General features: G+C 50.0%; 2 protein-coding genes across 2 annotated transcripts in view; one reads left to right on the forward strand and one right to left on the reverse strand.

Annotated features, from left to right (window-relative positions):
- Positions 1–1,187: 1,187 nt before the first annotated feature.
- Positions 1,188–11,599, reverse strand: CILP (cartilage intermediate layer protein). Its single transcript, XM_003209563.5, has 9 exons — positions 11,412–11,599; positions 10,065–10,192; positions 9,352–9,435; positions 8,871–8,924; positions 7,312–7,497; positions 6,119–6,433; positions 5,922–6,030; positions 4,869–5,026; positions 1,188–4,283 (listed from the first exon to the last, which is right to left on the reverse strand). The coding sequence occupies exons 2-9, from the start codon at positions 10,132–10,134 to the stop codon at positions 1,942–1,944; spliced, it is 3,318 nt and encodes a 1,105-aa protein (XP_003209611.1). The 5' UTR covers positions 10,135–10,192; positions 11,412–11,599; the 3' UTR covers positions 1,188–1,941.
- A 7,117-nt stretch (positions 11,600–18,716) lies between these two features.
- LOC100542183 (gonadotropin-releasing hormone II receptor-like) overlaps positions 18,717–20,332 on the forward strand; it is a 31,297-nt gene continuing 29,681 nt past the window's right edge. Inside the window, exons 1-2 of the mRNA XM_019619572.2 lie at positions 18,717–18,729; positions 19,601–20,103. Coding sequence (XP_019475117.2) covers positions 18,717–18,729; positions 19,601–20,103 — 516 coding nt within the window. The remainder of the gene's footprint in view (positions 18,730–19,600; positions 20,104–20,332) is intronic.

Here is a 20,332-nt window from a genome sequence, read left to right on the forward strand (position 1 = left end):
TCCCTGTAACTCCTGGGTTGATCTGGAGAAGTCATTTGCATTACTTCACTCACAAAGTGATGAAATCAGGGCCAGGATTTGGCTGACTGTCTGCATAGAGAAGAGACGTTTCTCTGTAAGTCTGCAGTGCAAGCCAAGAGCTCTGTGGGAAGGTCTAAGCTAATGCTCCCCACTGGCTGCCTTGGCCCCAGCTCGTGCCAAGCCCTTGCAGCAGACTAGACACAAAAGAAAACACGCAGTCTAAATTCACTGGTATGAGGAGGTTGTGCCAGAGTATTCCATAGCTCGTCTTTCTCTGTTTCTCTTTGTTAATTGTCAGTTTGCATGAAAACAAAGACTATAAAGGTTTGTTGTTGTGTTTTGTTTTTGTTTCTTTTTAAGCATAGTTCAGGCTGCATTGGCATTTAGTCCTGCACAGTCCTGAGTTTAATATCCAAGATGCTTCATGACAGACCTGAGAAGCTGTTCGAGATGTTGCTAAAGGCTATTGAAAGATTCCCCATACCCTTCATGAGCTCTGGGTAAGACATAGACCTGTATCAGGACTGTATTCATATCTGTAGGAGAGGAATGAGTGATAGAACAGAGGGAAATCCACAGTGGGGTGTGTGTTTCAAGTCAGTTTTCATTAAAAAGGAGCTCTTTTTTTGTGATCTGTCTGTAAAGATTTGAGTGCCAGAGGCCTGTTGGCTTACCTGCTCCAAAAAAGTTTGTCGGGTATGTTTGGGTGTAAACCCGGAATGTGCTCTGTCATGATGAGGTCCCAGATTCCTCTCTACGAGTAGTGGCGCAGAGGCTGTGGGGTTTTGTAGGGCAATGTGTTAAATAGAGCTCTTGGAGTTTGGTCGTACTCTGACCTCTTCTGTGGCCATCTGTGTTTATGTGCTGTCTAAATTTTCTGTCATCTAAAACACTGGTCCCCAGCCTTTTTCCTCCTCAGTGCTCTCAAGCTATAGGAACTCTGCTGCTCCTTTTTAGGCACCCCTTGCCCTGACCTGCTGTCTGCATCTCCCAATACTTGCTGCCCCTCTTAATCTCGTGGATGTGGTGCTGCTTGCAAGCTGGAGACTGATTCCCTGACTGCAGCATTCTGTGGCAAAGCCTTGGACTTAGGAGCAGCAGCTACCCACCAAATCACTTTCCAATACCCAGGATCAGTCTCACATTGAAAAGTGAAATTTTGTAGGTTGTTCTTTGGTCAGCTCTACACATGGTTTATTTACTTGGGCATGTCAAACACAAAGCTAATACAGCATTGCCAAAATTATACAAAATGGCTTTTTTTTTTTTTTTTTTTTTTTTTAAATTCATCTACCCTATTGTAGAGCATTATTTGAGAAGAAAAACCATGCAAGAAGCAAGAGAAAACTAATTTTATCCACGCGGAGCCTACAAATCCATATGGCTTCTCTGTGCTCTCAAGCATGTGAGTTCTTAGAACTGCAGCTGATGGTAGTTTAGCTCGAATACAATCGTTCTAAAACAAGCTAGAAATAAATAAAATACTTACATTTCAAGTACAAAACATTGTAGTTGAATTCAGTATGGGAAAATCAGTTTATTCCTTTTCATGTTACCAACTACTATATAGGTACTTGGGCTGGCAAAGTCTGCAGATGCAGAATAGAAGGATGTCTTATGTATGTGACTTAATTGAACTGTGTGTTTAGTTTTCCCTTTAGGCTATCAGGTGGAGTTGTTTTATCTCAGATTTTTTTTGACACTTTTAGGCAGGAGTTCACTTACAAGTACTGCCTTATATCTTTCCTTTGTGGTGTAATGCAAAAATAAAACTCAAAAACAAAAAAAAAAAAGGGGAGTGGGAGGGAAATATAATGTCTCAAAAATACTGACAACTACCTAGTTTGAATTAGGCTATTTGCAGGTAGATAATTTTTTTTAATCAATTGTGAGTGACTTTACCTAGGCTCCTCTATAGCTCTAGTATGAGGAAGGACGTTGGCCTCTTATCTGGATTCTGCTTTGGGTGATCTGGCGGCTTCCCACCGGCCTTTGGTATGCAGGGCTCTCCCTTGATGGTACCTGTATGGACTGCTGGCCTAAGTTCCTCTGGGACTCAAATAAGCTTTGCTCTGCTGCGCTCCTCTCCGAACAGGTGAAAGTCAGCGCAACACCGATATCGCTCTTCATGATTCTGGAGGTGCCATCTGATGTGCCATCGAAACACCTGCCCAAAGCAATTTCCTTGGCGATCCGTGGGTCCTGGTCAGTGACAGTGTAGATGCCATAGTTATGCCCCAGGGGGTCAAGGGGTGCCAGCATTGTGTATTCACTGGAATCGTTGTTGGTAGCCATGGGAAGGTGGTTCACCAGGTACTCATGGAGCATGCTGTTAACGCTCTCCCGGCGACAGCTGCCTTGTGGGATGACTTTCACGAGCGTGCGGTCCACACGGTCTTGGTCGAAGAGCATGCCACTACACTTGAACTCCAGGCAGGCTGCTGACACGTCCTGCTGCTCAGGATCTCGAATGCTGCGGACATCCCTGATGCCGTAGAGCTTGCCAATGGTGCGTGGATGTGTCCCACCCATGTTGCGAGACCTTATGTTCACTTCTTGGGGTCCGTTAATTTTGACTTTGATGTAGCAGGCCCTAAATTCCATGGGTTTGGGCCACCATGCCAGGTAGTCATCGGTCCAGCTCATGAGGTCATCTTCACTGAAGGGAACAGTATTGTAGTCGTACCGATCTCCCTCTATCCTGTAAAACCTGAAGTGAGCAGCGCTGTATGGAGCTTCCTCACATTCTTTCAGGTTTTCATAGGCATAAATAGGGCCATTGTTCTCATCTGCAGAATTTGGACTTGGCTTGGCCATATTGATTCTGAATGCAGTTTTCTTTGTGTTAGGGTCCTCGTGGTCTGTTCTCCTGTAGTTGAGCTTGTTGAGATATGGCTGTGGGACCCCAATAGCATTAGGATTGAGTTTGGGAGCAGAGGGCACTGCTTCGAGTTCTTCACCCCCCAAGCTCGCCAAAATGTAAGCTGCGTAGGCCTCTGGGTTCTGCTCGTCACAAAAGGCTGGCACACAAGCACCATTGGGACCAGTGACCACGCTGTCAAAACGGCCCCATGCTCTGGGGTTGGAAGAGAACCCTGGCTCTGGCTCTGTGTTTATAACAGAAATCACCACCCCTTGGATCTGCTCGCTTGGCAAAAATCTCTCACTTCTGTATGCTCGGACTTTGACGTAGCACCGTCTGCTCTCTGGGACGTCCAGGTTGAAAAGCCGCCTTTCCTTGATCTCCATGTTCCCAACCAAAAAAGTCCTCTCCTCTCTTCTGCGCCGTCTGCTTTTCTCCAGGTTGAAGTCCCCTTCTTCCTCCCATAAACCTGTCTCAGGGTTCAGTGACCAAAGCTTCATTTCTTCTAGATGCTCTGGCATCCTCACCTGAGAAGTGTCTAAGTGGACCTTCACATTTTCTGCATTAAGAGTCTCGGTGCCCTGTTCATCAGTGAAGTCCAGGGAAAACATGCCATAGGTGCGGAGCGGGAACACATCTCCTTCGTCATCTACGAAGTTCAGGTCACTTTGTGTCACAGGTGCTGTTGAGAGTTCTCTTGGGTCCAGAAACGTCACGCTGGCTTTCACTTTTCCTCTGTAAGGTTCTCCATTCTTCCTGTAAAATGAATCAGGAGGGATTTCTAATTCAGCAATGGGATCATCATCTTCCTTTTCTCCCAAAGGAATTACACTCGTTTCAGTGGATTCCAGTGTAACAGGGGCTTTCTTTCGTAGTAACTTAATGTCATGAAACACAGCACCTCCGTTTTCCTTGAATGGCAAAACTTTTGTTGTGTTCACAAACTTCTGCAGCCGATCAACAAAGGTTAGAACCAGTCTTTCAGTATCTGGTGGGACGTGGATGGAGAAGGTTCCCTTGTAGCCAGTCATACTCACTCTCTTGTTCCCCATATAGATGTGGCCAAATCTCAGTGGCTCACCGTTATCCACCGCTGTAGCTCTGCCCCGAACTGTTATTTTTGTCTCGGTGCATTTTTTACAGCCACATTCTACGGCGACTTTAGTGGGGAGCGTGTACCCATCGCACAGGATCTCTCTCACTTCCATCTTAGACACCCCACAGCAGTAGGAGATGTTGTCCTTACAGCGGAGTCCCTTATCCAGCTTCCCAACACAGGTCTTTGCTGGGCACTTGCCCACGTCGTAGTAGAATGAGTCAGTTGCTTTTTGGAAACAGTCGTGTGGAAGACGAATGAGGTGGCTTTGGGGCTTAGAGCTGCAGGCTGCCTCTTGTTTTCCTATTGAATAGCATTTCTTAATGAGCAGCATGAAATAATTGTACAGTCATCTGTATGTGGTCTGAAACCCTCTGAGCTAAACATTGCTTCCAATCACAGGGAGGCTTTTGCAGCAATAAAACAGATGGTTTGCAGAATTTTGGTTAGCTGGATTCATCTGGCCTTTGTTACACTGCAGCAGGTGCTCAGCTTTAATTTAAGGCACATGATTAAGAGCAGTGCTGTTTGCAGGAGTGTCCCAGCTCCTGCTTACCAGCTACATGCTCTGCAGCTGCCTGGCTTCTTGGCTATGAACAGACCTAAATGGGTCCCAGGATTTAAAAAAGAAACAGAAATATTCACACGCTGGGCAGTGATTACAGTGAGAAATGGCTGCCCAGCGGATTAAGTTTGGCAGGTCAACTGAAACCCAGAGCTCTGGATTGTAGCAAGTATCTGGCTGATAACCAGGCTTATCTGCTAATGGGTGCATAAAATAGCACCCGAATATTTGTCCTGCACCTTTCCTTTCATGCATGTGTCATAATTTCTGAGCACTTTTTGTACCCCTGCTGCTTGGAGCAAATCACACATGTTTTCTCTTACCTATTACAGAAAGCGTGGCAGGTTGGGACTTTGCTGAACCTCCATCACTGATGGCCTTGCAGAAATACTCTCCTGCCTGCTCTCTGTTCAGGTTCTTCAGAATCAAGTTGTTTTTGTATCTATATATGGAAGGATCCAGCAGGGAGCCATTGTGGTACCTGCCAGGAACAGGCAGATGGTTAATGGGACAGAGACCTGACCGCATGGCTTGGGCAGAGCAGGGCCCAGATCCTGTCTGTGTGGATTTTGCCACGCCTCCTCCCTCAGTTACACCACTTATATCATGGAGCAGCCGTGTCCCAGGAGCTGCCCTTTCAGAGTTGCGGTCATGCTTAAAAGCATCTCCCCACTGTGTTGCATGGGGTGCTAGTCAGGCTGCAAATTCTTGCAGGGGCTTCCCCTAAAACCCATTCCAGACACAGCTGTCACTCATGTCTGCCAAGGTTTTTGAAACTTCTATCTGGGTGTTTTTTCCGTTAAGTCCCTCTGCAGATTGTATTACTGCACCTGCGAGAAATGCCAGCTCTGCAAATGTGCAGGAAATGATCATTTGTAGCACTGGGTTCTCAGTGTATTCAAGCTTTAAAAAAACAACAATCCAGCTTTATGGAGATGGAAAGGAGGTACAAATCAACAAAATTTGTAGGATTGTTGGAGTTGGAAGGGACCCTTAAAGACCATCTTGTCCAACTCCTCTGCAGTGAGCGTGGACACCTACAGCTCCATCAGGTGCTCAGAGCCCATCCAGCTGTCCTTGAGTGTCTCCACTGGGCAGCCTGTGCCAGTGCCTCACAGCCCTTATTGTAAACAACTTTTTTCTTACATCCAGTGCAATCCTCCTGTTTTAGTTTGAAACCATTTCTCTTTGTCCTCTCACATCAGACCCTGATGAAGTCTGTCCCCTTCTTTTTATAACCAGCTTGAATTGATAGCAGCTGTTGCTGCAACCCAGTGCAAGACCTTGTCCTTGGCTTTGTTGAGCCTCACGAGGTTCCCCTGGGCCCACTGCTCCAGCTTTCTGCCCTTCTGCCAGGTGGTGTGGGAGTTCCTTACCAGAGATATCGATCTGGGGCCGGAGTCCCTACAGCATTGCAGCAGAGTGACACACTCTGCCCCACTCTCCTCGCCTTGTCATCAGGGCTCTTGAAAACATAGGGTTTGCCTGCAGGAGGAGAAAAGACAGCCTCGTTACTCTTATTTTTGTTAGTTGCTCTTAGAGGTGCTAGTCTTCCCCATCTCTATAGTTCTACCTGATCTCTTCAGCTGCACTTGGAGCACCAGGTTCTTCCTGTTGGTCTCCGGTACAGTGATGGCTGCGGTCGTGTATTTGGCTTTCTTTATTTTGAGAGTGTTTCTGCCATCGGGACAAACCCCAGGAATCCTAAATGTGCCCTTATTGTCAGCTGTCGTCAACAGCTTGAGATTGTTGGCTTGCAAGTAGACCCGGGCGTTGTCTGCGGGTGAACCATCCTCCAAGGAGACCTTTCCATGCAGGGTCACGTCCTCGCACATGCATGCATCGCAGTCAGCGTTCACGCGGCCCATGGGGCAGGTGATGTTGCAGCCTGGGGTGAGGCAGGTAGGTAAGGAAGCAGCCTGATGCCCTGCCACACTCTTAGCACGGCCTCACACCTGCTTTCCATTTAGATGCAATAGGGCAGGTACTGCATAAGGAATAGATTGTATCCAAAATGTATTTCCAGAGATTATCAGCAGCTCTGTGTTAGAAACGTGGGGCTGATGGAGTGCTGAGCCTCGTAATCAGTAGAAAGCAGCCATGTGGATGTGATTACAGTTAGCAACTTTTCATTACCATCCCCAAAGGGCTGAATTTCAGGGAATATTGAATCTCGATCTGCATGTGAGCTGAACCCTTGCAAAATCACAAATCCAAATGCCTTCAGCTTTGTAGATTCCCATTGCCAGCCCGTGCCCAAATGCCATGGCATTGGTTTGTCCTAAAAGCCGCCTCTCAGCAGCATCCTGGCTTGCATGGGACATAGGATGGGTCCTAATAGCCTAACTGTTGAATAAGCATTATCTGATGAGTCTAACAAATGGTCTCCCAAAGAGTGATTCTGTGACGTTTTCTTACCTACAACAGTTAATCTTACATATCCCTGTTTCTTTCCATTTACAAGGGCACTCCCTTTACAATCACAGAGCCTCCCCCTACAGCAGCTGTGTGATAATCTTTCTATTTGCAGCAATAAAAAGAAGAACTCAGAGAAAACCCTATAACAACTTTCCTGGAGAAAACACAGACCATTTTCAGAGTGATTTGTTTAAAAGGGGAGTATAAGAGTAATACAATTAATTACAAGCTGCTGTAACATCTTCCTGGGGCTGGCTGCAGGCAGCTCTCAGATCTCTGGAAAGGAGGAGAACTGTGGTAACATGGCTTTGAGGGGAGTAAAAAACATAACCGAGGTTATGTGAGCACCTGAGCATACGTGTCCGATGCAGAGCCGCCCTTCCTCCATGACTTCGTTGCAGTGCACGCCCCAGAGGCGATCCGCCAGGCAGGATCGGGTCCGCTTCTGCACACCAGTTTGGCCACACTTTCCTGAGCACTCGCTCCATTTTGACCACGGAGACAAAAACTTTCTGGAATCTTGCACCAAAACAGCTTGAATGACATCATTGGGGTGTTAGTGAGAAGCACATTCAACGCTGGGCTGCCCCAAAGCAAGCGCTTTCCATACAGCTTTTACGTGGCTCGGACATGAGATTGTATTTGGATATTACGCACCACAAACTCAAAGCATGTTGAGGGAGCTGGGAAACAAGGCACATGAAGGTGCCTGAACGCTTCAGACATCATTGCCTGAATTCGGGACGATTAAAGTAAGCCTAAGGGGCAGAGTGCTGCAGCTCAGGCTTAGTCTTGGACAACTTTGATTTAGAGGAACTCAAACCCACGCTGTCAATTGAGCGCTGTCTGAGTGGCAGTGCTTGCATGTGGTTAAATGAAAAAAGCAACAAAGAAGGGTGCTATTGTTGGCATGGTTGTGCTGAATGCCTATAACCCTACTTCAACATATGTTCTCTATAGGGGAAGTGTGTGTCCCGTTGGGAGCACCAGCTTTGCTGTGTGCAGAACAGAAGGCTGAGATGCTACTGAGCATGCTGGGGCTCTGCTGATTTGTCAAACACAAAGAGGTTTGTTGGGAGTTTGGCGTGCTGTTGGATGTTCCAAGGAATTCCTTTAGAAGTTACTGGACGTAATTAATTCAAGCTGTTTGAATGGGTGAGATCCACCCCCAGCCTGTGGTTTGGGTTTATTTTTAAATGACAACGTTCTAATAATGTTTACGAAGATGTGCTGGTGACTAAATGCTCTAAAAATGAGATCTCTTGGAAACATGTGCATGCACCACGCCATCTCCCACACCTATACTTCCACAGGGCTCTCTGTATGCCAGGGCAAGTTATGTCTGCCAAGAGGCAGGCAAGGTTGTGGCTGAAGTATTGGAATAGCAGATTCTGAAAATGAACCCCTGGCTTCCACAAGCAGGTGTTAAAGGGGGATTTTGTGGCTGGAACAGATGACTTAAATGACAGCAACAGTGCAATGTCTGGTTTGGAGCAAGTGCCTGGCTTAGCTGGGTAGATTCTTTATCTGTTGGCACATTGACTTCTCCAGTTCAGCACCCCCATTGGTACATAGATAGACATTATTTAATAATTTGAGGTGACACTGAGGGGATGGAGGAGGAGGTTCATTTGGAGACAAGGTCTCTTTCTAGGAGCACCCTCAGAAATGTTTGTCTTTGCCCCAAGCAAGCGTTCAGTTTGCAACAGATTGAAGTGGTGTTTCTCTACAGCCCTCCACAGCTCTGCCTGTCAGCAGCTATCAGCTGCTTGAATCTGCAGGGCTGTGATGGTAAGAAAGGCAGAGGGGAGGCCCATGGCTCCAGATATCACCTTGATTGTGGGAAGAGCAGAGGGTAGGGAGAAGCCAAGGGGTGTGCGGGAGTGAGGTAGGGATGCAGGACATACTGCGTCTGGCACTGGTGAAGATTGGGTCCAACCGATGGGAGCTGCTCCTTGTACCTGTGGGCAGAGATGTCTGGTATGACCCTCCCTGCACGCTCAACTCATGGAGGTCTTCTAGACCCACTCCCAGAGGTAAAGACTGAGTTTGGGGCTTATTGCAGTGAAAGGCAGTTGTCTTGTTTTCTAATTGCTGTGGCCCAAACCTCAGTGTTTTGCTGGGTGTAACCCACAGCACCGCCATCCTCACCTCATGGCCCCAAGGACAAGCTGTGGTCGCGCAGCTGACCTTCAGCTTTCCAGGACTGGAGCCAGCAGTGTGTGTCAGCCAGAGCTCTAACCCCACAAGAGGGAGCGGGGACAGCACTATTTGTTCCATTGTCTCAATGTCCCATCTACTCCAGTGAATTGATTCAGTTTGAAATCAAGACTGCAGAATAAAAGATGTCCCAGAGAGGGGAAGCCATCAGGGTGGAACGTAACTCACCCTCTAGGCTGAGCATCACTATCGGTCTGAAGGTTCTCTGTCCTATCTGGATCCTGCCAAGGCCTTGTCTTACAAGCCTTTGACCTAGGGGTTCAAGAAATTAAAGATTAAAATAGATTATTATTAATAATATAATTGGATGTGAGTGGTCAGGCATGGTTTGGCGGTGTTCCATATCCCTCCTGCTGGGATTTCCCCTGGCCCCGCTGCGTTTTGGGCTTGCTGCCCTCTGTGTTGGAGCAGCTGTGACCAAAACATCTTTTTATATCTGGAGGTATAAGATGCATCCCCCCTCTCCCTGCATGGGGGAGGAACAAATCCAGTGAGGGGATGAGCTTGAGTTAACCTGGGGAGCTGAGCCCAGGGCTGCCTGATGCAGAGCAGAAGTTTGGAACCTCCCCACCAAATTCTGACCTTTCTGTGCTTATCCCCAAGCTTGTAGCCAGAGCGCTTCAGAGCAAAATTCCTCCACGGCCTCGAAACAAATCCAAACAGCCTGCAGGCACCCTGCTCTGCAAAACCTATCTAAGTAAATTGGGTCCTGCTCATCCTAGAGATGGGCACTCTGCCCTCGCCGTGTCTGCTGATTTCATAGAATCATCAAGGTTGGAAATTATCTCTGAGATCATTGAGTCCAACCATCAACCCATCACCACCACACCCACTAAGCCATGTCAGAACTGTGTTTGGGGACACCAGTGTTGCACCTTCACCTGAACTGGCTGTGGCTCCCAACAGCAGCAGTAGCAGCAGCGCCCATCCTCTTGCGGTGACCAGCATCATGTCCAGAGGTAACTGGGAGTTTCCTCAAGGACCTGGAGCTGTCCCACGTCCCTCAGACCTATGGGGACAAACCCAGCTGTGTCAAATCCTACCTACGGGATGCTGCTCGCAGTCGGTGCCCAACCTCCCATCCTGGTTGTTCACCAAACATCGCCCCATTCCCATTGCAGAAATCTCACTCAGAGGTTATCCAGTTGTGGCAGCTCCTATCCATTTGTCCCCCCGTGGTGGAGGCACCGTATCCTGCTGCTCTTTGCAGTGGCATCCCATCCCCGCTTCAAATCTATTCTGCAGAGGAGTGCTTTGTAATGACATCTCCTTACTGAGCCCTTTTCAGGATAAGTGCTTCTGCAGAGCCTCAGCCCCCGTCCCTCTGCCCACAGCCTGGGCTCAGAGCTCCTGGGAAGGCTCACAGGCAAAGCTGAGAGTGTAAAACCCCGTGCAGAAGCCAAGCTCTTACTGTGATGCTGTGATTGTCAGCGAGCAGCCAGAAATTGTCCTTTTTTCCATCACGTAGCCCTGTGGCTTTGAGCATTGAGGTACCCAGGTTTTGAGCAGCTGTTGCTCAGTGGCTCTGCTGCAGTTATGAGCACATTGTGTTGTGCATCACAACAAATGAATTTGGGGGATAATTGGGGTATTCTGTGTTTCCACGTTTGCTGTAGCTGCTCAGTGCCTCAGTTTACCCAAGGCTGCAAGCACCAAAACTGCCGCTGCTTGTAACTAACCTCCCCAAGCACGGGTGCTATGGGAATAGGAAATACTTTGATTACAGCTCAGCGAATCCCAGTCAAGCACAAATAACGAGCAACACATGAGCAGGATTTTGTGAGCTTATGGCAGGGTCACGAACTCACAGCCAGACAATAACCAGGAGAAATGCATGCAGGCGGAAAGCCCCGTTCTCACTCGCGGGTTATTTTGGGATCCGGCTGCGACTCATCCGGGATTTCATACAGATGCAGGGACACGTCCCCCCTCTCTGGGGCTCAGCCCCAAAGTGCTGCAGGACGAAGTGCAGGAACAGAGTTCTGTTCTCCCCAAACCCCCCTCTGGACCCTGTGCGAAACCCACTTGGTGACGTTGCAATGGGATGGCTGGGGATGCCGAGCAGCCCGGCAGCCTCCCACACCTCAGCAACAATTCCCACTTCACCCTCAATCACAGCCGCTTGTAATTACGCTGCCTTAATTACCTAGCAAAGTTATATAACGCCTGTGCTGCGGAGGAAGGAAAAACTTAGAGTGATTCTTTAGTATTATTATTTTTTCTCTTACCTACAAAAACCATAAAACCCCCAACGAAGGAGAGTCCCGTCCTCCTGTTCCAGGGAGCGCGGGCTGGGAGCAGCCGAAGGGATTTGCGGAGCCGCGCTTTCCCCGAGTCTCAGCGCTGCCTGCAAAGCACACGGTCCCCACAGCCCGAGCGGAGAGAGCGCTTATATAGCGCGGCGTGAGGCTCCGGGATGGCACCGCGCCATGGGCTGCAGCGGGTCGGGCGGGCGAGGAAAGCGCCGGCGGAATAATCCCTCGGCGAGGTGATGGTAAACACGGGGCTGGGCTGCGGGGCTGACCTGCGGGAGTGGGGCTTTGGGGTTGGGGTTGTGGCCAAGTCGGGGACGCTGAGCTGTCGGTGCCATCAGGCTGTGCTGTGGGAGATGCTCTGGGTTCGGTTCCCAGTTGAGCGGCAGTGGCAGTTTGTACGGGATATCCCACAGGTGCTGCAGGGAGGATGCTCTGGGATTCCCAGGACGAGGTGGTGCCCCTGTGTCCCAAGGGTTCCCCACATTTGGGATAATACAGCTGTCCTGGGGATATGGGACACGGGACGTGGACAGATGCTTGCTCGGATCCCATGGTGTTTCAGGAGAAGGTTCTGCCCCAGAGTGCAGTAGGCATGGAATGCTCCCTAGGCAGTGGGCACTGCCCAGAGCCAGAGTTCAGGCAGCTCTGGAACACCTTTCTCAGGAGTAGGATTTGGAAAGAGCTGCACTGACACAGGCTGCCCAAGGAGTGGTGGGGTGTTCCAGAACCGTGGAGGTGTGGTGCTGAGGGACACAGTCAGTGGGCATGGTAGGGGGTGAGCTGGTGTTGGACTTGGGCATCTCAGCAGTCTTTTCCAACCTTAGTGATTCTATGGTTTTAAGGTGGCTCTGCATGGATGCAGGAGGTGGATCAGTGGTCCCAGTGGGTTATTCCCAGGTTGGGATATTCTCTGATTCTCTGATCCTATGGAGCAGCACAGAGCTGCAGAGGCAGGATGCCATCCTCGCTGTGACACTCCTTGCAAGTCAGTGTGCCCTCATCTCACTTGAGCCATGGGGACAACTGGCAAAGCCCCCGGTGAGACCCCCCCCTCATAGAACTCTACAGAAAGAGGTTTGGAGCCATGTGCAAGCACGTACACCTGCGGGGGGGCCATAACTGCTGCAGCATGGCACAACATGGAGTGTGCATTCAGGACAGGGACAGGATGGGGACAGGACAGAATAGGACAGGCTGCCCTCTTAGTAATCCCTCCCGGCCCTGCTGCCAGAGGGAGCAATGCAGGAGGACATTGATCAGTGTCACATAAAAATTAATTGGTGGTGCCCGGCGCTGACTCCTGTTTCTGTTTACGAGGGAAAAGAAGAAAACAAGCTGGGATTTGCCAAGAAGCGGTAGAATGTTTATCCAGCGAGCAAGGAGCAGCCAGGTCAGGGGTTGCCTTGGTGCGAGGTTGGGCTGATCGCAGCCCAGGGATGCTCAGGGGAAGGCAGGATGCTGCCCATAGCCATGGGGGATGCAGCTCTCACGTGTAGATGTGGTACTTAGGGACGTGGTTTAGTGGATAATATTGGTGGTAGGTGGGTGTTTGGACTGGATGATCTTAGAGGTATTTTCCAACCTTGATTCTATGATTATTTGATCTGCTTATCCATTGCTGGCATTTCCTTGCACAAAGCCAAGGGCTGGAGAGGCCACGTTCCCCTCCCGCCCCACACCATGATGAACCGTGGGAGACCCAGCTGGCTCTTACAGAGTTTTTTCCATGATTTGCTCACTGATGTGTAATTAGAAAACAATAGTGTATTGATGGGAATGCTGCCATGCTGAATGCTTTCCCCCAGCCCAGTGCCGAGATGCAGTAGTGCACGAGGACCACGATACAGGCAGTAGGACTCCACTTCCCTGTCCACACTCCTTCACAGGGCATGTCCATCGCTCTTCTCTTGCCCAAACCAGGGGAAAATGTGGCCATGATGTTCACCCAGCTGTCTGTGCTTCCCCTCCTATCCAGTACACCCCCAACACAGTGACTATCACCAAAATCACTGCACCACACTGAGGGTCAGTGGGGTTTGCACCCTGTGAAGTCCACAAGGGACCAGTGGGGCCGCGTACTGCTCCTCTCTGCCCATGACACCAGAAAGAGCTGACACTTTTTTTCCCCTGCTCTGTGTCTCTGAACTTGCTCCTGTTTACAGAGATCGGAGTGAAAATAACTGATTGATGACTTTGTTCCATCCCAAGTGCTTTGGGGAAGGCTGTGTGTTCTCAGAGCTGGGAGCTGGGATTTCGCTAAGCACTTGGCTCCCAGCGGTGCTCCAGTGGTGGCTGATGCAGAGCTGGAGCTGTTGTTTTTAAATCCTGTTTTGACATCCTAGGACTTGGACCGTCCCTGTTTATGGGCTGGATGAAATTTTGGAGGTGTTGTGGGTCCCTGAATTTAGCGCTGAGGTTTGAACCACCACCAGCAAACCTCTCAGCTGCCACAATATTGTTTCACTTAAGCCCTCCTCCACCGCTTCATCAGCACAAAAGCAAACTCCAGCTGCCTAAAAGCTTTGGGAAAGAGCCCAAAGAAGGAACTACTGGAGTTTGTTTTTATTACACAGATGAGGATTTATGGGCTGTGGCTAGGCAAGAAGGAGCAATCTGGTGTTTCCCCCTGGAAGGATTCATTTAGGGGCTGAACCCATAGTGCAGGCTCCACCTGCAGCATTGATAGAATAGAGTTATAGAATTGTTTGTGTTGGAAGGGGCCTTTAAAGGTCATCTGGTCCAACTTCTCTTGCAATGACAGGGACATCTCCAGTTCCAGAGAAGGGCCACAAAGATGAACAAAGGGCTGAAGCACCTCTCAAATGAAGAAAGCTTGGGAGCTGGTCTTGTTTACCTTGGAAAAGAGAAGGCTCAGTGAAGGCAGACCTCATTGTGGCCTTACTGTGCTTGAAAGGAGCTTATAAGAAGGAGGAGGACAAATTTTTTGCATGGTCTGAAAGTGACAGAACAAGGGGGAATGGCTATAAACTAACAGAGGGGAGATATAGGTTAGATGTTAGGAAGAAACGGTTAGATGTTAGGAAGAAATTCTTTATTCAGAGGCCAGTGAGGCCTTTGCACAGCTGCCCAGAGAAATTGTGGATGCCCCATCTCTGGAGGTGCTCAAGGCCAAGCTGGATGGGGTCCTGGACAGCCTGAGCTGGGGGGGGCACCCAGCCCCCACCATGGCAGGGGTTGTGGCAGGGTGGGCTTTGAGGTCCCTTCCAAAATAAGATCTATAGCTTGATCAGGCTGCTTGGAGCCCTGAACAACCTGACCTTGAATGTCTCCAGGGATGGAGCATCCACCCACATCTGGGAAACAGGAGCAGAAAGCACTGCAGAATGGGCACAACATAATGGTCTTGGGGTCAACAGGGTCCCCTAGTATGTCTCTCCTGATGTCATGGCCATCACTGGGCTCGCTCCTTCCTCATCATACCTCCAAAGAGGTGAGATGGAGGTTGCTCCAAGAGCATCAGAAAGTCTCAACAGCAAATCCCTTTATAATCACTTTGCTGAGCATGACTCATCTCAACACCACAAGACATGGCAACTGTTTTATAGAGTCACAGGGTCATTAAGGCTGGAAAAGATCACCAAGTCCAACCATTGACCCATCACCACCATGCCCACTGAACCATGGCCCTCTGAGTACTGCACGTCCCAGCCAGCACCTTCCTGTCCCACACCTGCAGTGCGAGTGGTGCCGGATTGGTGCAATCCAGAGGTGCCAGGCAGGGTGCGATGGGACCACACTTGGATGGCTCTGAATGGGGACATTTAACATGCAATGGAAAGGCAGTAGCAGAGCTCCAACCCACAGCCCTCCAGGTGTTTGGTTTTCTGCTTACAAAGATCATCCTGTGTTGACTTGAGCAATTAATTAGTCCTGAAGAAATCTATAATTTATTGCTCTTATTTACAGGCAGTTGCTTCAGAATCAGATGCACTCACAGCTGGAGGAAGGTGATGGGGCGGTAGCCTTTGTTTCACTCATAATTTTTCTTGCTCCATTTTTCCCTCTAGATCAGATCAAGGCAGGGAGGGTGGCAGCTGATTGATGCTGGCAAAGCACTGTCAGGATTTCATGAACTGGAGCATCAAGCGCCAAGAGCTGCTCTTTGGCATCATCTGGATAACCCACAGTGCCTTCTGGGAATGGATTTGCAAATGGCAACCCCCAAAAAAGCAGCACTGTGTCCTCCCCAGGAGGGAAAGAGGATGCCATGGTGAGTTCTGTGGCTCAGCTCCATCCTGTGGATACAGCTTTTCCCGTAAGAAACATCAGATTTGGGTCCAAACACCCCGGGGAACATGAGAGAGAGGAGGGTGTTTGATGCACACGGCCAGCAGGAAGAGATGGGAGGTGATGGAAGCAGAGAGTAAAAATAGGATGGATGAAAGAGGGCACGGAAGACAAGGAGGAGGAGAGCCACCAAAACCCATCCAAAACCAAGAGCAAAATTGTTCGCTTCCGTAGGTTAGTCACAATGAAAACATTTGGATTTCATCACTTCTTCCAGCTCAAGAAAAATACCAGGGTCGGGCAGCAAGGTCACTGGGCAGGTCACCAAATCCATGTGCTGATGGACTACACCTTGAGGCTTGTTCTACGGAAACCAATTCACCTTTCTCATCCATTTTAGGCATGGCGAAGGGTGGGTGTGAAGGGAAAGCATCCTCCTTGTCAGCTTGCTCACCTTCCTGCCATCCTCCCTATGGACATCGCTAGGAATGACTGACCACGGCTCACTGAGCTCAGCAGCACCAGGCTACCAAAAACCAACCACTCTGGTGGGACACTGACCATTGAGAACATGTTTTTCTCGATACTTAGAGGCACAACACACTTGAAGAAGGGTCTGAGTGCTGCAGCACCTCTGAATCCAGAAACAGAGAATTATTGTACAAAGAAACACCCAAAGAAGTTGTAAAGATGTCTGCGAACAGCTGTGTGCACCCCATTGGGTACAGCCTTCTTGCTCTGTGGTTTTGCCACGGTCATACCCAACGTATATATTCAACCACCCCTTGCAGAGGGGCTCACAGGTGTCCTACGACCCCCTCGCTGCTTTCTGCGGTGAATATTTCAGCAAACAGTGCTGTTTTTAGTGAGCAGGGGGAGAGCAGGGAGCCACACACTGTCTGCTGTGGACTTTGGGGAAGAACAGAAGCCATTCCAGGGCTGAGCTCATCTCTAACCCCGGGAAATGACTTCATGGACACTGGTATTTACTCACAAAAACACTGCATGTCAGATGTCCCTGACTAGACTTTCTGTTTCAAGTCCAGTATGAGACAAGAATTTCCTTGGACGAGCTGCTCCAGAGACAATTCAGGGCTTGGAGGAGGAAAAGAAGAACCAGAAGAAAAATGTCTGCATTTGAGAGTCTGAAGGGTGAGGCTTTCTGAGCAAACAGGGATCCAGAGATGCCAAAAGCACCTGCACAAGGGCAGGGAATGAGGGTCTGCAAGACCTCAGTTTATATGGGATGTGCAATGCAAAACGTGCTCCAGCTGCGCTTCTGCTGCAGGTGATCCCGTGCTCCTTGTGGTCCCAGGACAGCGTCCCAGCCCAGTGGGGGCTGTATGGGAACAGCCCAGCAGTGCTGCTTCCCAGTCCTGCTGCCCAACAATGTGATGGTTAAACCAGCGCTTTGCAGGCAGCTGACCTTTAGGGAGAGGAGCAGCAACAACAACAGAAAGAAAACACAGGAGATTTATTTTGGAAAAATAAAAAAAATGGGGAAAAATAGTCATTTTAACAAGGGACTACACCCTTAAAATGTCTTACTAGTAATGCATGCCCAGGACATGGCTGCATGATGGCATGCTGCAAAAATCCTCTCTGAACAGGGATCAAAACCTTTGTTGTGGCATGAGTGAGGCGGATGGTTCCCAGGAAAAATCCTGTCCTTCTCTTGCATCATGCATTTGGGGTCGGGAGGACATTTCCAGAAAAGGGGCAGCTGGCCAGGAGGGAGGACAAACAGGGAATGCATTCCTGACCCACTATTTAATTGCCTTAGTGCAGGTGCAAAGAGCTAAGTGAAAGGAAAAATCAAGATGTGGGGCTGCATTCCTCTCCGCTTTGTCCAGAGGAGAAGGCTGCTGCCATGAGTGGGCTCGAACCCAGCTCCTGTGTGCTTTCAGTGCTTTTTTCTGCCCCAGGAGCAGTCTCTCCTCACGGATATCCATGCCAGGTAAGGAGCCAGTGGGGACTGTTCCCTGCCGCTCCGCCTGCCATGGCTTTGGGTCTTTGGGGACAAGCTCCCTCCGTCCCCATGGGCTGGCATTTTGGGGGTGGCTTTGCTTTTCTCTTTCCCTTTGGATGCAGAAGTGACGCAGGGTGTAAAATGCTGGATGTAGTCCCATAAAAGCTGTGCATGTCCTGGATCTCAGGGTTCTGCCACGTGCTGCTTTTACCCAAAACCCTGGGTGAGCCACCCGCTGCCATGGTAGGCAGCATGACTGAAACCACAGAGAGGGAAAACGAGCCCCAGCCTTATGGTTTTTTAGCCCCCATGAGTTCTTTGTCCACTCGGGGACTTTGTGTGATCATGGAGTCATCATAGAATCATTAAGGTCGGAAAAGACCTCTAATATCATCTAGTCTGCCTACCACTAAAACGCTGAAATAAACTCAAAAAATAATGAGATGGGAATTGGGAAAGCAGAGATAAATGAGTTTATTTATTAAAGCGGCAACATGACCAAAATTCCCCTCTGGGTTTAATCCCTCCTTATGGTATTTCCAGGCCAGCACACACCTGGGCTCACCTCAGGGCTCACACGGACTTAGCCAGTGGCGGAGCATCGCTGGGTGCGCACATGGCCGTGTGGGCTGCGAGCTCCCGGTTGTCTGAGCAACAGGAAGCTCATCACCAACCCCGGTGATAATTAACTCATTTCCCTGTATTTATAGAAAACCGATGCGGTGCGTGCTGGCACTGGTCCCTGATGGGGGCCACGTTTGGTCACAATACCACAGACAACATCCTGAGCGCTGGCCACTTCTTGCCATCCATCAGCTCCGCTCCCACAGCCGGCTCATTAGGACTAAAAGCGCATCGCTCGTTAAGCCAGCAGGGCAGGGGTGCCCACCTCCAGGTTTGCTGCAGGCGTTTGCGTCGGCGTTGACTTCTCCAGATGCCAGAGGCTGCATACATCTCTGCTAATAGCAGTGAGCTGCCGGCTGTGCAGACGCACGGATGCTCAGCACTGGAGCTGCCTGACTTGCTGCGGGGACGGGCAGCATTTTTCTTCGCTTCAGGGCATGTGTGTGCCAGGTACGTCCCCATCTGCTGGGACTAGTCCACGTGGACAGCAATGGCTTGGGACTTTGTGCTGCTGTTTCTTTTCTCTGCTTGCTTTCTGGGTGTTGGGGAGGAAAGGGATGGATATAGCGAAGGGACTGGAGGAGGGCATCGGTGTCTCCATCCCACAGACACATTGGGTGGGATGGACAAGTTCCCTGGGGGAACATGTTGGTCTCTGCAAATCGTTTCAAGGTGGGGAATGCGTTAATTGGGTATTGGCAACCAGAAGGCTCTCAGGATGCTCAGAGACCTCCTGGCAGTGGGGAGCATTAATGCTTGTGTGCATGAGAGTTTGGAGCATTTGCCCTTGAAATGCAAGCTGTCTCCAAGCTGGCTGTGCTTGGGAATAAAGGGGCAATTAGATCAAACCAGAGGCACTTCATCAGCTGGGCACAGGGGACCTGGCACCATGGATGGAGGCAGACCATTAAGCGTTAAGTTGCTAATGGGAAGCACTGTGGGGTTTTTTTAAAAGGTTGAAATCTACTTGCAAAGGAAGGATGTGCCATCCTATGGCTGCAGTCACCGCTCCCCAGCTGCGCTACTGCCTTGCAGAAAGCTAAAAATACATCTGGGCAAGCAATTGCTATAGCTACAGGGGGCTGAGTGAGAGCTGGGGAGGGCACATAGGCAGCCCAAATGAGCATCACATGGATGGGCAGTGCAGAGCTAGGGTTGATTGCTATCAGACTGCATATCCCATCTTCTCCTGATCTAAGGATAAATGTTGTACTGAGTGATGTGGTCTAGAGCACTCACAAGCATGGGTTGATGGTTGGACTAGATGATCGTATTGGTCTTTTCAACCTTAATAATTCTAAGATCTCTTTCTAATTAACAGCTGCTTTAATCAAAGCTGAACTGCCCCATCACCCCACCACGGAGGGGGTCACCAACGCCTCGGCTGCTCACTGCCCGGAGAACTGGATCGAGCCCCAGTTCACGCAGGCAGCAAAGGTGCGTGTGGCCATCACGGCCATCTTCTTCTTGCTGGCGGCGTGCAGCAATACAGCAGTGCTGGGCAGCCTGCTGAGGAAGAGGAGGAAGTGCCACGTGCGGCCACTGATCCTCAGCCTGGTGCTGGCTGACCTGCTGGTGACGGTGGCAGTGATGCCCTTGGATGCAGCATGGAATGTGACTGTGCAGTGGTACGGCGGAGACCTTTCCTGCAAGCTCCTCAACTTCCTCAAGCTCTTTGCCATGTACGCAGCTGCCCTGGTGCTGGTGGTCATCAGCCTGGACCGGCATGCTGCTGTCCTCCAGCCCTTTGCCCGTGCCCGACGCCGCAATGGGCTGCTGCTGCGTGCTGCATGGCTGGGCAGTGTGCTGCTAGCATCACCCCAGGTAGGGCTGGGTGGCTTCCTTATGGGGTTACTGGGCTGGTTGGGTTGGAGAAGGGCTTCAGCAACAAATCCATCCCAATTTGTGATCCCACCATGGCCAGACAGGCTTTGCAACCAGTCCATCCCAGTCCATGGATTCCACCATAGCCAGATTGGCTTAGCTATGTTTGGTGCACTGAAGAGTGGTTGAGGTCCCTTGGGTTGTTCATTCCAGAGACAAGGAGGCTGAG

Source organism: Meleagris gallopavo, chromosome 12, assembly GCF_905368555.1.
Source record: "Meleagris gallopavo chromosome 12, MGAL_WU_HG_1.1, whole genome shotgun sequence".
Lineage (NCBI taxonomy): Eukaryota > Metazoa > Chordata > Aves > Galliformes > Phasianidae > Meleagris > Meleagris gallopavo.

What these genes read in the sequence shown, in the direction of transcription:
- CILP (XM_003209563.5), bottom strand. Translation starts at nt 10,134, where the DNA reads ATGATGCTGGTCACCGCAAGAGGATGGGCGCTGCTGCTACTGCTGCTG. An exon ending in AGTGATGCTCAGCCTAGAGG is followed by an intron (nt 8,925 to 9,351) that starts GTGAGTTACGTT and finishes CTCTGCCCACAG; the next exon opens with GTACAAGGAGCAGCTCCCAT. An exon ending in GCCCCAGATCGATATCTCTG is followed by an intron (nt 5,027 to 5,921) that starts GTAAGGAACTCC and finishes TGTTCCTGGCAG; the next exon opens with GTACCACAATGGCTCCCTGC.